Source organism: Anoplophora glabripennis, unplaced genomic scaffold (genome assembly GCF_000390285.2).
Source record: "Anoplophora glabripennis isolate ALB-LARVAE unplaced genomic scaffold, Agla_2.0 scaffold327, whole genome shotgun sequence".
Classification (NCBI taxonomy): domain Eukaryota; kingdom Metazoa; phylum Arthropoda; class Insecta; order Coleoptera; family Cerambycidae; genus Anoplophora; species Anoplophora glabripennis.
Genome location: NW_019416408.1, coordinates 270,409 through 286,722, shown reverse-complemented (window position 1 = coordinate 286,722; position 16,314 = coordinate 270,409). Strand labels below are relative to the sequence as shown.

Sequence of the window (16,314 nt, the reverse complement as noted above, 5' to 3'; positions counted from 1 at the left end):
GAATCGGCGGCTAGTTAGAGCGCGAAAGTGGGCCCCGCGAAATAAAGCTTCATTTGGCATGATATTTTTTATATTAATGGAGAATCTAACGGATATGATGAAACTGGGAGCCAATAACGGTATGTTCCTTGCATCAAACAAACGAACTACTGCGTAACGTCGTTATTCGAGTTATGGGGTTATTTGGTTATAGGGTTTTGGGGTTAGGGGATTATAGGGTTAAATATATTCTGTTTATAGAGCCTTGATATATCCCGCGATGAGAGTTCAAGTCAAATATAAATAATAATAATAAATGTCAAATAACGTAGTTATTTTAAGTTGTCGGTTATGGGATTATGGGGTTAGGAGGTTTGAAATTGGATGTATGGGGTTATTGTGGGTGCACAGTTCCCTTTACAGGACCGTTGTGTGTAATAGGACTTGAAAGCTTGGGTTATAAGGTGATATGGGGTTATCGGTAAAACCTGATGTGATGGGGTTAAATGGATCACGGATTCAGATTCAGCGACTCCGAAATCATGTAGTCGATATAGTGTGACCTTCAAACTAGAAAAACATTTTTTTTTGGTTGTATAATTTAAAAACGAATCATTATACGAGTTAATTCTATTCTTTAATTTAAAATAATTTGTTTTTGGAAGTTTAGAAAAATATCGCATATTTCTGTTGTATTTGTTATAGTTTGATGAACTTGGGCTTAATAAATTCGTTGAATTATATTAAAATAAGTAACGGTCACTACACACATACTACTTCGATTTGAATTTTGAAAATTTGAGATACCGGGTTTTCGGGCATGCCCTTCTCAACTAAAATAATGGCGTCCACGTACCACTTCCGATTGTACCGGAAGTCGTCATCAACTTGCTTATTTTAAATGGAACACCCTGTATATTATTGCAATTCCACAGCTATTCTCGCAAGAAATTACATGATTTTAGGTGATTACACAAAAAATAGTAGATAACTTAAAAACTAGAAGAGATAGGTATAGGGATACTGTTCGAAAGAGAATAAAATTGTGTATCAGAATATGGAAAAACATACAGGATGTTTCATTTAAAAAAACCCACTTATGAAGTTTTGAATTTAACTAAACTCGGCATTAAATTTTTAGCACCCTGTATGCAATTAGGCCACTTCTAGCTATCCCCCCCCTATAAATATTGTTGCTTTATCTTTCTTACTATAAAATACACATGGTTTGAAGCTGTCACTGTTTCTCTCTATTTTTTTGAAAAAAATTAAATTTCTCGAAAACGGTTAATATTAGGAATAGGGAAACTTCATGAGTGTCCACCTAAAATAACACGTAGAATCCAAAATTGCAATAATATATAGGGTGTTCCATTTAAAATAAGCAAGTTGATTGAGACTTCCGGTATAACCGGAAGTGGTATGTGGACGCCATTATTTTAGTTGAGAAGGGCATGCCCGAAAACCCGGTATCCCAAATTTTCAAAATTCAAATCGAAGGAGTCTGTAATAATTTTAATGGGCCTCACCGTGAGACTCCCTGTATGTCTATTTTTTTTTTGCTGAAAACTATTTAAGGAATCATCTGCATTATTAGATCATACTTTAAAAAACACCCTGTGTGTCCTAAACGTTTCGTTTCTGATTTGATTTTTCGCTCTCAAACTGACCTCAAAATTTACTCGCAGGCGCATCCTAAGCTAATACACATACAAGTAGACACCCTGTATACTCAAATGCATTTTGCATAAATATCATAATTCAATTAAAACATCATGGCCTCAATGGCAAATTGTCGTGCACCCCAAGGTTCTACCTGTACTTTCAGCTTATCATACGTTTTTTTTATTATCTGGTTCATTTCTGCTGTTTACTTACTTGGGAACAGGTTTCTCAGGAACCTTCCCAATGACGACCTGTATTTTACTGGAATAATTTTACCACCGTGACGCAAAAACCTTACACATATATTTCATCGTTGTCACATCAGAGAGGCACGCTACCTCATCAATCGAATACTATAAGCGTAAACTATTCACTTCACGAAGCGACACCAAATTGTTTGCAGCCTTGCTTTTCGAAGCATATTAGGCGCGAGTCACGGACAATATTGGGACACCGAAAAGGATCTCTTTCTGTCCTGACCCGAAAACACATTTGAAAGATGCCTGGCGAAGAGATTGAAAAAAGTATTTGTGATGAAGAGGAGAGTGTGGCGAAGTTGCGGAAACTTCTGTCAGGTGAGTTGTTGATTAAAATTTTTCTGTAAGTTAACTGGGTAGTGTTCTTTTGTAATATTAATCGTTATTTTCACTGTGTGTAAGAGTACTTAACACTGAAATCGGGACGAAAATATGTTGTCTTAATTAAAAAATCTTTAAGCGAAATGTCTTCTTTTAAATAAATGTTTACTTTTTGATTCAAGATAATATTTTTTTATGTGTAGACTGTAGATACATTTATACCTTTCTATATACAAATTTGCGCGCTTACTGCGAATAATTACATTACTGGTATTTGTTTTTCTTTTACATGATGTAGGTATATAAGATATAAAGTTTCATGGGACGAGAAATGCTTAGTTTTCAATAAAAAAGGTTTGTAAATATAAAAGAGGTATCATATTCATCAAATACCTCTGAGGATGTTTGGTGTAGATACACGAAACTTAGACTTGTAATCTAGTTAATAAAATATTGAATCCGTATACAAATCTGTAAAATCAGTGACGGAGATGCTTGGAGTCCCTATCACTAAAAACTTAAAATTATTCATTTTACAATAAAATATACAGGGTGTCACGTAACGAATGTTACATACTTCAAGGGTACATCTAGAATCCAAATAGTGTCGATTTAACGAAATCTGCTTAAACGAAAAATGCCACAAAAAGAAGTTACAGGGTGTTAAAGTTTCTTTTTTTATTTCTTGTTTTCTCTTTAACTCAGAACCCGGTTAACCGATTTAAGTAAAATCTGCTATTGCTTCGTTTCTCTTCATGAAGTATACAGTGATTATGTTCCTATTAGGCTAAATCATACAGGGCGTTCATTTGTTCATTTTACTATAACGCTTTGTGAATATTCTCCTGTAACTTTTTTTATTCGTTTAAATTCTTACATGCAACTATCAGAAATAGGTAGACAATTTTATTCTACACAAAAAATGTATACCTATCAAAGTCGAAATTATGCTCGGTTATGAAGTTATTACAGAAAATATTTATTAATACATAGGTACCGTTTTCCGGATTTTAATCCGTTAGACTTTTATTTTTGGGGTTATTTGAAAGGAATTGTTTACAACACTGTAACACCTAATACAGGAGAACAACTTTGGGATAGATTAAAAGACGCTGTACGACAAGTTAGACGAACTTATAATTCGTTCCCTATTCTCAATAGTTTCATAAAACGTTTAAGGTAATGTGTCGAAGAGAATGGAGAACACGTAGAACATTTGTTATAAATGAATAGACCTTTTATTACTGCCACCTTTCAGTTTATTATGTTATTAATTAGGTTATTTATTATGTTTATTATGGATACTAGCTTTGTCCAAAAAATATGTGGTATGTGTTCTGTAATATCTTCATAACCGAGCACAATTTCGACACACATTTTTTGTGTAGAATAAAATTCTCTACCTATTTCTGATGGTTGCGTGAAAAATTTTAAACGTACAAAAAAGTCGCAGAAGAATATTCGCAAAGGGTTGTATTAAATTGAACGCTCTGAATGATTTAACCTGATAGGATCATAATCACTACTTCATGAAGAGAAGCTAAGCAAATCGGTTAAATGGGTTCTAAGTTAAGGAGAAAACAAGAAATAAAAAAAGAAACTTTAACACCCTTTGCTTTAGCGACATTTTTCGTTTAAGCAAGTTAGGTTAAATCGACACCATTTGGGTTCTAGATTATACCCTTCAAGTATGTAACATTCGTTAGGTGACACCCTGTATAGGAATTTTTTGCTTTAATCGCCATTTTAGGAATAGTTTAATCATGAAATCTCCAAAACAATCATTGCCATAAGTATCTTAAGAATTACATTAAAAAAATTAAAAAATTAAATTCTTACGTCAATTACTTTTGGAATTTTGATGATTCAATTGTATTTCGAACAAAAAACATTTTTTTACAATTAAAGATGTTTTAAATTTATTTGACAACGTAGTAAGTTTATTTTCTCTTAGAAATATAAGGAATTAAATTAACTTATTCAATTTTCATAATTCCCCGTCGATTAAAATCCAAAATTTTAGAATTCTTGATCCTTGGTTTATTAACGAAGAAGAGGTACACTTATTTAATGTTTATAAATCATTTGTAACAATTTTATATTTATTTTTCTTTAAGGAAATAAATGCACAAAAATTTCAAGCAAATATTGGAAATTGAAAAACAAAATACTTGCTTTATGGAAATTGTTATGGAAATGTCTCTCATATAAACATAAATTTTTCGAAAACGGTTCGAAATATTAAAATTAAATCATTTTTTTAAATAGTCTAGAGATCAATATTTTACAAAAAAATTTTAGGATGGGTAAACACTCTAAAACTACTTACTCCTTGTAGAACCTATGAGATTTAAATACTACTTAAAAAAAGAATAAGACAGAATTTTGCAAGATATTACAAAAGATATTATCTATATCCATTTATTTTACAAATGAAGCGAAATTATATTGAAATACTTAGTTGTTTTTAAATATCAGATTAAAATAATTGATAAATTTTCATAATGCTGTCATTATCATTAAAAAAAATGATTTTGTATTATAAAACATTTATATATTCAATGTCTATAGAAAAAGAAGGTTAAATTCTTACTCATATAGCTTAAAAGTTTAATAACAGTGGCGAAATTTAACGAGATTTTATGAAAAACACATATACATATCACCTATCACATAAATCACATAAAAATCAAGGAACATTTTAAGGTCACTGTCAACATTTACGCGACAGACGTCATTTAAAAAATGAGTGTGATAAATAAAAGTGTGATGCTGTATACATATAACATTGTGGTCTGACATAAAGTGATGATAATGAGCTTTATTTGTACTACAATAATATCAAAAACGATATCAATTGCTTCTTTTTATTAAATCATGAATCACGAAAGCATAGAACTATTAAACAATTTATTCATGGGGAATGTATCGTTGTTATAACTTACAAGAATTAATGTCTTGTCACAAAAAGAGCACAGAAAAATACGGTCAAATAATCACCAATAAAATATTTGTTCACTTTTTTTTGTTTGAAAATTAAATAATAAGACACATCTTCCAGTTTTCTACCAATTTTCCTATTCTTCTGTGGGAGAGAATTCCAGAGTTTGGCAATAAACTTTAACAATATTGACTGTTATTCATTTCAAGCACCGTTTTTTGCAGTTTCACGCATTATTGAAAATGCTTATTTTTAATAAGTTTGTAAAACTTCCTGTATAAGAATTAGGTCGATTAAATGGAGATATTTTAGACCACACTCTGCTAAAAATTAAGGTTTTGAAACCGATATTCACTATTTTGATCAACATCCATTACCTTCAAAACTTCTTTTATATAGGGTGTCCCAAATTTCACACAAGAAGTAATTTTATTAAAAATAATAAATTTTTTATTGATTCATAAAGTAGGTATACATTACCTATAGGGTTAATATGGAATAGCAGAACGGGTAAATGACCTTCACGGCTTTGCGACATACGCTCTGATTTCCATGACCTTTTACTTAAATGCTGCTGAATTTTGTCGATTAACGAAGCCATCAGGATAAAAATGAGCCCCATCGCTGAAGATGATTTTGTTAAAAAAAACAGCATCCACTTGTTGTTCTATAATCCATTCAACGAACTGTTTTCGCTCTGCGTGGGCAGTAGGATTCAGTTCTTGAGAGATACTGTAGAGATCTTCTCGAAATGTCCAAATCTTGACCACGGTGCCGAATTGATGTTTCTTGAGTGTCAGCCACACTCTCACGAACTGCTTAGATGTTTTGTGTTGAACGACTTGTTGAAAGACGCCCAGTTCCAATCTTACGTAAATTTTGGGACACCCGAAAGAACATATAAAACTTTTAATAGAAAAATACTGCATTATCTAAAATTTAATCAAAACGTGGAATACTTCGAGAAACATTTGGTTCCTTTTAAAATATTTTTTTCGACATCTTAAAGAGCTGGTTTTGATAGGTCATTGTTAAGACAGAACAATCCAAAAACTTGCACCGTTTAACCATTTATATAGTCTATAGTTTCGAGATCCCAATATCTTCATGTATATATACAAATTTGATGATGTATATACTTGCATATGCACCTATATAAAACTTGAAAATGTTCTGTAAGACGTCAGGAAATAAAAAAACTGATAAAAAAGTAAATTTTAGATTTTGTTTATAGTATTTTGTTCGAAAAATCTTTCTGTAGTTACTAATTTCAGAAAATGAAAAATTGAGTGTGTTAGAGGAATGTGACGAAGCTTACCTGAAAAGATACCTCTACAGCACGAACTTTGTAGTTGAGAGAGCATTTAAGAAAGTAAGTATAAAATCATTTTGCCGTACATTAGTATTTTTTAAATAACATTGGTACAGATATCATTAAAATAATTGTAATAACTTAAAATTAACTAATCCATTACCCATGAATTTGTGCCAGCTATACCGACATGAACTGTTTTGAATTATTTGTAAAAGAATGGGTTTTGGAAAAAATATGTCTTACAAAATTTAATAAAATGTAATATACTGAATATGCAGAATGGACAAGAATGTTATTTTCGCAAATTTTTATACAGGGTGTTCCCTTTTTAAACGTACTAACTTAAACAGTTGATTTCAGTTCCTAACCGAGATACAGGGTAGGTATTGAATTTATTTCTAATATACTGTTGTTTTTGGAGATATATAAAAAACAGCCAAGTAATAAAGAAATCAAATTGGACATCTTATTGTGATGTAATGTTTTTTACAAGTAAATTACAAATGATCCATTACAACCACCACTGGCGTGGTAGCTGGGTAGTCAGTGCCACTTTCTTAAACAGAATTTCTACACCAATGACGTTTTTTGAAATTTCATGACATTTTTGGAGTTCTTGATCAATTTTAAATGAAAAGTTAGTTGAACTGTAAAATGTTAATGTTAATTATTATTTCTATAAAGCTAAATTTGTTTTGATGTTATTTATTTGAAAACAGGAATTAATAACAAACAGTAAATACAGAAGAATATAGCACTACACAAAATCAAAGTAGATGTTCAAATTGAAATCCCGGAACATAACTGGCAACCAAGCAATAATACAATACCTCCTTGAGTTTGACGTAATGAATGCAGCTTTTAGAATGTTTTATGTCTACTAGAGGAGAGCATTTCTGCTGCTTCATATGACTTCAGACAAAGTAATCAAGGGGACTAATGTCGGGTGACCGTGCACTAAAAGAGTTTCACGCCGTTTACTTAGAAACCTGTTGTCATCAACAGTCGTTTGTTTGAAATTATGTTTAAAGAAGACACACACAAGGATACTGATTGTCCGTCTACCATGGCACTAGTAATTGTAGTAACTCGTTTGTAGATGACTTTTAAAACACATGCCGTTAAGTAAAAAGGGAATACTTTAAGTATGACTTTTCTTTGTATTCTTAAATTTAGTTGTAATTATTTCACTGAATATCTTTTTTTGTTAGATGAAAATGTTCTACGATCTATTAGGTGAACACCCACAATGGTTTACCACCGATCCACCAACAGAAAAGAAAAACATTATAGAACAAGACATTCGAATATTAACTCGTGAACATGACAATCAAGGAAGGCCAATTTATATAGTTAAAATAGGTAAGTTACATAATTTTTTCGCATTTTGACTGATAATATGCAATTTTACTAAATTCAAAATCGTTTACTAAAGTGGCACTATATTACATGAAATGTCACTTTACTATATAGTAATGTCACTGAAAAAAAAACAGTTTTTTAAATATTGGAAACATTGCTACATATATCTATTAAAAGTAGGTACAGTTATTCAAATTTGAAAAGTTAACAACACGAAATTCTACTTGTTTCTCCTGAAAAGTATTACAATTCTCTATCTGCTTTTCTGAATGATCCTGACTAGTTCTTGCTAGTGAGACTGGATGCATGTGGTAAGTATTTTTTGGGGAATTTTTGCAAAACTGTTGATGCCAACTAGAACTGTATTGTGCACTTGAGCGTGATTATAGTAAATCTAAAATCTATTGTGTTTTACTTGTTCGGGTCTCAATAATTGTAAATACTTCTTATAAATTTCTACCTATGGTAAATACACGTTTCTTTGTGGTTTTGGTATCATGTAAAGTATCATGTAAAGTTATAACACAAAATGCAAAAAAATAGTATAAACAAATCTCTTAAGAAAAGCAGTTTTACCACACTCATATAGCTTTTAAGTTACTCGCTCGTACTCAAAAGCTATATTCATTTAATAAAACTTTGCTTTTCTAAACTAATATAATTTACTAAACAAGGATTTTGTTTTAATTTTAATTTTATCCTTTTTTATTACTTTACATTCATAGTTTGTCATAATTTTTAATAACTGTACTACCTTCGATAATTTTGTTATATTTTTGGAAAATTACATATTTTCGTACTTATTCCTAGATCGTTTAGACATTAAGGATAGTTGTCATTGTCATCATTTAGTCATTGTTATTGTTTAGTCATTAAGTCATTAAGGATAGTTACCTATATGAAACAGTACAATACAATTTAAGTGAATTAAAATCAAAACAATTATGTTAATTAAAAAATCTCAAAGACAACGAGTGTAATGCAAAAACTATTGTTGACCAAAGGTTAGGTACTTAGTACCTATTTACTTCATTTGTCATTAAAATTATTATTATTTTTTTTTCAATATCCGGATAACAATGTCGCGTGATATAATGTTCATTATTACTTAGACAGTTCGAGTGGTGTATAGATTTAATTGTAGTAGAAATAATGATTGCATTTTTAAAATATGCACATAGACAAATTTAATATTGACAATTGAATCAGCATTTTAGAATATAATTTAACATGCAATCATGCATTCTGTGGGGTCGTATTTTTTCCAGTTGAACTTGTCGTACCGCCAATTTCTTTAAAATTATGCGTGATTTTCATTGACTTAAGAGTCCTACATAAAAATATCGATATCTACATAGTAAAATAATTTTTTCATAGACACATCTTTGTGTTATTCTAAAAGAAAACAAGTTCATAAAAAATTAAGTGCATATTATTATCGTACTATTATATGCGATTATAAAGCAGCTCCTTAAAATCTGAATTTAGACTCAGCTAAACTTGGTGTATCAATAATTATTTCTTACGTGACATATATTTAAAACATTATTAAATAGGCACATAAAATATATAAGGAACGATAAATTATTATTTGTAATCTTATTGTTCGGGATGCTAAGCAGGGTTTTAAAATTAAATATTTATAGTGATCTTTAATTTGAATCATAGGAAACGATATTTTTTAACATAACTTTTTCCTTGTACTCTTTTAAATGACAGGACAGATTAAAACTTAAAGATGGGGACATTTATACAGGCTGTTACAAATTCGCTTCTCACTACAGTGTACGATAATTCAATAAACAAAGAAATCTAAATAAAAAATTTAGATAAATTTGGAACGAATACACTGAAGATGAATTTTTCGAGACAAAACGTCTGAATCTGGTTCGGGCTGAGGCATTGGGGGTCATAAAGGTTTGCAAAAAATGTAATAAAATTTCTAGGGTCCTGGAAAGACGAAGCGTCACATATAGAAATTGATTATGCTATTCGATAGAGGGCAAAAAATGGCCACGAGAAAGTGTTCTTCATTTGTCAATTTAACCTCAAACAAGGCTGAAATGAAACAAAAACGGATTTCCAAAATTTCGTTTTTTTCAAATATTTCGAAAACTAATCGCGTTAGCCTTGATTTTTTAGAGGCATAATGTTGGTCCCCTGATTACACAACTTTGCCCCCATTTAAGCTACTTCGTACCTCTTACCATTTCCGAGATCCCTGTAGTGAGAAGCGAATTTGTAACAGCCTATATACAGGGAGTCCCAGAGCAATTTCGACAGGCATTATCTCGGAAACTAGTCGAGATAGAAAAAAAATTTATATAGAAAAGATTTGCTACTTAAAAAGATGCATTTAATAATTTTATTTTCAAATATGCATGGTGTCCTAAAAAGATGGTATATTGCGGAACTTCAATTTTTTAAACGGAACACCCTGTATATTTTTAAGTTTTTGGTCCTCCTTTTATTTCTGAACATATTTGATTAACCATGTTCTATACCTATCATTAACCGTTCATGAGGTAATATAGAAAACATTTTTGGAGTAACATTTTTTTAATAAGTATGTACTCTCTGGAATAATACAAAATGAAAAACATTATAGCTATTATAAAATGTGCTCAAATTGTCGGCCATTTTCATTTTGACACAATTTATACCTCCTTAAAAGTACTTGTGTACAAGAAAACCGTATAACTTCTGGAGATATTTGACAGCAAGCACGAGTGATTTTAATCTGTAGATCATCAACATTATTTGGTTTTTCAGCGTACACAACTTGCTTTAAATGTCAGGTGACCGTCCAGGCCACCTAACAGGTCCCTGATTACCAATCCAGTTCCCTCCAAATCTTTCAGTCAAAAAAATGCGTTATGAGGTGGTGCTCCGTCTTGCTGCCACCACATAGTGAGGCGCTCATTTAATTGAATTTCTTCAATAAGATCGGGAACAACATCTCTTAATAAGGACAAATATCTATCACCAGTCAGAGTACCTTGATAAAAGTATGGTCCAATTAATCGTCCATTAAATAAGCCGCACCACACATTACTTCCTCAAATGGGTTGAAAATGGGTTTTCTGACCCAGTGAGGATTTTCGACAGACCAGTAATGACTATTATGCCGATTAACTATATCATTATTGTGAAAACATGCTTCATCGGTCCACATAATTTTATGGAGAAACTGAGGGTCGTCATATAACTGAACCATAACGTAGGAAATATACTCCAGACGTCTGTTGTAACCATGGTCTTAAATTTTGAATCAAAGATAATTTGTAAGAATGGACACCATTATTTGCTAGAATTCGGTGAACCGAAGATTTGCTTATCAATCTCTTCCGCAATTTTACGAATAGACGCATGTGGATTGACTGCTATAAACGCAAGAATATTGATAGTATTTTCTTCGTCTCTTGCCAAACATACATACTGAACTCCTCTTGGGTTTGGAAATGAACCAGTACGCAATTTTCGCAGTACATTAGAAAATGTTTGTCTAGATGGCACATGTCTATTAGAAAATCTTTCCCTATACAGTTGTTCCGCTTGCCACTCGCCATAAATAAGTAACATATCATTTGGTGTAAAAATTAATGGCATATCTAATACTTATTTGAAAATTAAATGGAGAGTTTGAAATTGAATTACTGTCAATGAAACTGTCACAAAGCTACATTGAAAAATTTTTTAAGTGTAATCAACACCTACTTTATTTATTTAAGAGTAAGGAAAAGGTCTGAATCAAGATTAAACTGTTCATATATCGTAAACGGTCAATGAAAGGTATCGTAAATGGTTAATCAAATATGTTCAGAAATAAAAGGAGAACCCAAAAACTTAAAAATATACACGGTGTTCCATTTAAAAAATTAAAGTTCCGCAATATACCATCTTTTTGGGGCACCTTACATATTTGAAAATAAAATGATTAAATGATGATATTTTTAAGCAGAAAACCTTTTCTATATAACATTTCTTGCTATCTCGACTAGTTTCCGAGATAATGCCTGTCAAGATAGCTTTGGGACACCCTGTAAATATGAGTTACCCTAGGTGGAAAAATAAAAATTCACACAATTGAGACAAGCTATATTTGTGTGAAAATTCGACATTCACATTGCGACTATTTTTACAATTATTGTGAAGTTATTATCAACAATTTGAAGATTTCCTAAAATATTTGAGAGTTTATTTCAATTTGTGCCTGTCCCCATTTTAGGGACAATTATGCGAATTTTCATGACAATGTTTTCAGTGTGTACCTTTTCCTATAAAGTATCATTGAAATAAGAATAATAATAGTAATAAAAATGTATATCGAGTATTCTCAAAGTTGAGTCATTTATTTTAACAGCTGGTAGAACTCGTAAAAAAGTCGATTTACCAAAAATCGTTTATATTAAAGTTGCCACATAAAACAATTATTAACAATTATTAAAAAAAAATTGAAAATAAAAAACTTTATAATACAAACTTGATTTATTGTAATTTTCGACCACTGCGTTGTAAAAACATAAATGGTAAACAAATGGTAACAATTTTGAACAATTTTTATAGAACAGGATTTTTATAACTCTCTTCTTCTGCAACTTTTATATAAACGATTTTTGGTAAATCGACTATATGAGTTCTATCAGCTGTTAAAATAAATGATTCAACTTTGAGAACACCCTGTATATGTGAACAATAAAAAGCTCCTTAAACCCTGGAAACCTTTGTTTTGTCCACATCTGTACCTTGAAATGGTATCGACAAGTTAAGAGATCTTATCAGCTAACGTCTTATTTTTCATTCATTTACATTTTTTAAATTTTTCAAGGTAATATGAACGCTAATGCCATGGACCTGGTAGGTGACGTGGTACCAGTGGACGACTTCTTCATAGAGTATTTACTGTCAACAGATCCTGCATATCAGCATGGCATCTGTGTCATCATAGACGTTTCCAATTTACCGTGGAATATACTGAAATGGTTAACACCAGGTAATATTAAAGTAGCCTTACGGAGGATGCAGACTATGCCTCTAAAGGAATACAAAATCCACGTTGTAAATAGCTCACGGATACTAAATATTGCTGTAAACATTATCTGGCCTTTTCTACCACAGCAGATCAAAGATGGGGTAAGTTACAGCTTCTGAATATGCGAATGTTAAATTCACGTTGTCAGTTGAATTCTTTTTAATTTTAAAAGTAACATTAAATCTGGAATAGATATTTTACATCATTAAAATAAAAAATTGTACGAAGAATATGAATAATGGTCAAGAGTTCATACAGAAATTCACACCTAATTTACAAATCTAGAAAATTGCAGAAAGTTTTCTGGTATGGATTTTAACCAACTGTGGATCGTCTCTTTACTACTTTCATACCGCAAACATTCCTTCAAATTGTAGAAGAATCTTAGATACATCGTTACCAACCAGAAAGTAAGAAATATTAATTCACAAGTCATGCTTTCGTTTGGGAACGTCAGAAGTTTACGATAATAATGGTGAGATGTTGCCCAAGTATGTAGTTTAAAAACTTCACTAAAAACTTATTTGTGAAGTGCATCCACAAGCTTCTGGACAGATAATCCACGTGTGGAAAATTGGACACAAACATTGGCAATTTGATCAAGTTGTAGTCTCTTTCTGCAACTGCAAGTACAATGTACATATTCTGACGTTTTCTTACTCTCTAAGTGCAACTGACTGAGACTCTTTGCCCAAGCCCGGTTTGTGTAGACGAAGTCTTAATTGGGTGTGCACAATGTAACCAGTTTAACTCTAGCATGTTTTTAACTCTCTTTTTGGATGAATCTGTTGTAACCACCAATTCTTGCCAGTATTCAAATGTCTTCCCAATTCTAGTGGGCTATTTTGGCTGTGATTGTACCAAGAACTGGTTCTGGTCCAATGATATTTGAGGAAAAATGTTCTCCAGCTCTTGCTCGCCATATTCCTCTGGAGACCTTAATGGTTAGGTTTCTTCAGCATCCATACACACATCTCAATTTAAGTCTGAAGGATACTTGCACAAGTACTAAGGCGTACCAAGAAATTAGTACTAACTCGGATTGCAGCTATATTCAGTATACTTTAGTGCTAATGTCCTCTGGAGTTTTGGAACCGTCTGTTTACCAACAGCAGCTGTCTGCTCTTAAAAAGGTCAAATAATTCATTCCTCCCAGGAAGGGGTATGACGGAAGGCAGTTTATAGTTAATTGTAGGCTTAACATCTGTGGTCATTGACATAATGATGTTGCTTTCTACATCTTCTATCAATCTGTTATAACATATGTTAGCCATTGGCATATTTATACACTACCCATATTATTTCTTTCTCCAATAATAGTATGGAGGGATTTCCAGAACTACTAATGGTGTGGAGATAATTTGGCTTTGGTTGCCTTTTGAAGACTTTTAGACTATCAAACTTATCAAACCATACATGCATCATTGGCTGATGACCAATAGTAAAACCAGTATAGATGTTTAGATCCTACTTCTCATTTTCCACAAGTACGCCAACATTCTTTTTGTGGAAGACTTTTTCCATGTTTTTATATTCTTTGTAAGGGTATAACTATTTTGTAGGAAGAATTACCTCTACAGTTTGTTAGTACCCAATGTAGATACAATTCTTCCTCTTACTAGAATGACTTCATCGTCAACACTTTTGTAATAACTTTATTATATAATCCTGTTACTTAATGACTTATTTTTAGATACAATTTCACTTTGACGACTGGGACTCTCTCCATAAACACGTAAACAAAGAGGTGCTTCCTCCTGAATTTGGGGGATACTGCAGCATGGATTTCACGAAACTGCGTGAAGAATTATACGAGAGAGACGTAGAGATAGCTAATAATTTGAGGATTAATAGGCAACCATATCTACATCACATTGAAAAAAATATATGTAAACATTAGCGTTAATTATAATTTTTATTAGTCAGTTGTTAATTGTGTAGGCATATGTGTTAATAGTCATACCAAATATTAATTTAAGCTTTTCTTAGTTCTGAACTAAGATAAATGTTTATTGAAGATGCTAATAATTGTGTAGTGGTATTTATTCATGTGATAAAATATTTTTCTAATAAATGAATTACGTATTTTTATTTCCTGTAACACAAACAACAATAAATTGTGAATAAAATATTAGGTGTGTAATATTTTCATATAATAATTGATCCTTTTACTTCAAAATGGAGCCTACGGCTTCACGAAACTTTTCCATCTCTTCTTGTTTTTTGCCAACGTTTTTACTCCCCTCCTCTCGCTAGTACTTCTTCGCCAATTTGGTACATTCCAAGTTGCTATTAGAAATTAAAAACGATGAACTATATGAAAATGGAAATGGAAAGAAACAAATTAAAAGAAATTCCTGACCACTCAAAAAACTAAACTCTGCGCTTGATCAACTCAAAAACTTATAACAACCAGGCAAGGAAAACGGATAAATGAGACTGAATATAAGAAGAACAAAGAAACACAATTAAATATACAAACCAACGGTAAAAAAAGAGACGAAACAAATAACAAAGGATTAATAGAGATGAATATAGAGATAATGAGGAAAATACTCGGAAGGACGGAGAACATATTACGGAATTGAATAGAGATAGACTCTCGGGTGCAGAGGAGTGAAGATCCACTTATACTAAATGCTGACTTCATGGAAACTAACACGAAGCGAAAAAAGCTAAAGTTTCAAAGTAATGCTTTTGGAATGAAAAAAAAAATTCATATAGTTTGTATAATAATTATATTAATAAAATTAAACAAGTTCTCATTTCGGAGAGTCATTATTGTAATATAAAAAACTTACTGTGTCGATTCAATGTACATTTGGATGCACATGGACAAAACGATGATAAACGTGCACCAACATCAGAAAATACATTATTTATGTTTACGAAACTGAAAAAAAATAAGTAAAATCAGAAGAAGTAAAATACTTGAAAATTCTTGTCACTGCAATATTTATTTTTTATTAGGTCTATTTTGATTGTGATGAAAATAAGGGTAACCGAATCGATGATCTAGACAAAATGGGTGGGGCTACAGAAGTGTTCCTAAGTCACAAAAATTTGGTTGAAAATTACAAAAATTGACTTGAAAGCCAAAATAATGTTTTTCAGATACATTTAGTGTTTTCATAAACAAAAATCATAGAGTTATTATTACGTACACTAAACGAAATTTAATTTATTCTTTATTAGAATTCTATATGCCATTATAAGAACATTGTATACTATATGTATAAATTAATTAATTGATTGAAAATTTAATTGATTACTGTCCCACACTGGTTACCACCATAGTACGTCTAAACAGTAGACCTAATAATAATTAATTTTTGTCCTATCTAGACCTATTTTCGATATTTTCAAATTTTTATTTACATGATTTTAAATGTACTCGTATATTAATTTCGAGTAATTTGAATGGCGTCGTGAAGATGGCACC

General features: G+C 31.3%; 1 protein-coding gene across 1 annotated transcript; it reads left to right on the top strand.

The window, feature by feature from the left end:
• The first annotated feature begins 1,990 nt into the window (after nt 1–1,990).
• On the top strand, nt 1,991–14,905 carry LOC108909482 (retinaldehyde-binding protein 1). The gene is made up of 5 exons (XM_018713834.1): nt 1,991–2,219; nt 6,438–6,535; nt 7,690–7,840; nt 12,669–12,973; nt 14,566–14,905. The coding sequence occupies exons 1-5, from the start codon at nt 2,144–2,146 to the stop codon at nt 14,770–14,772; spliced, it is 837 nt and encodes a 278-aa protein (XP_018569350.1). The 5' UTR covers nt 1,991–2,143; the 3' UTR covers nt 14,773–14,905.
• Nucleotides 14,906–16,314: the final 1,409 nt, after the last annotated feature.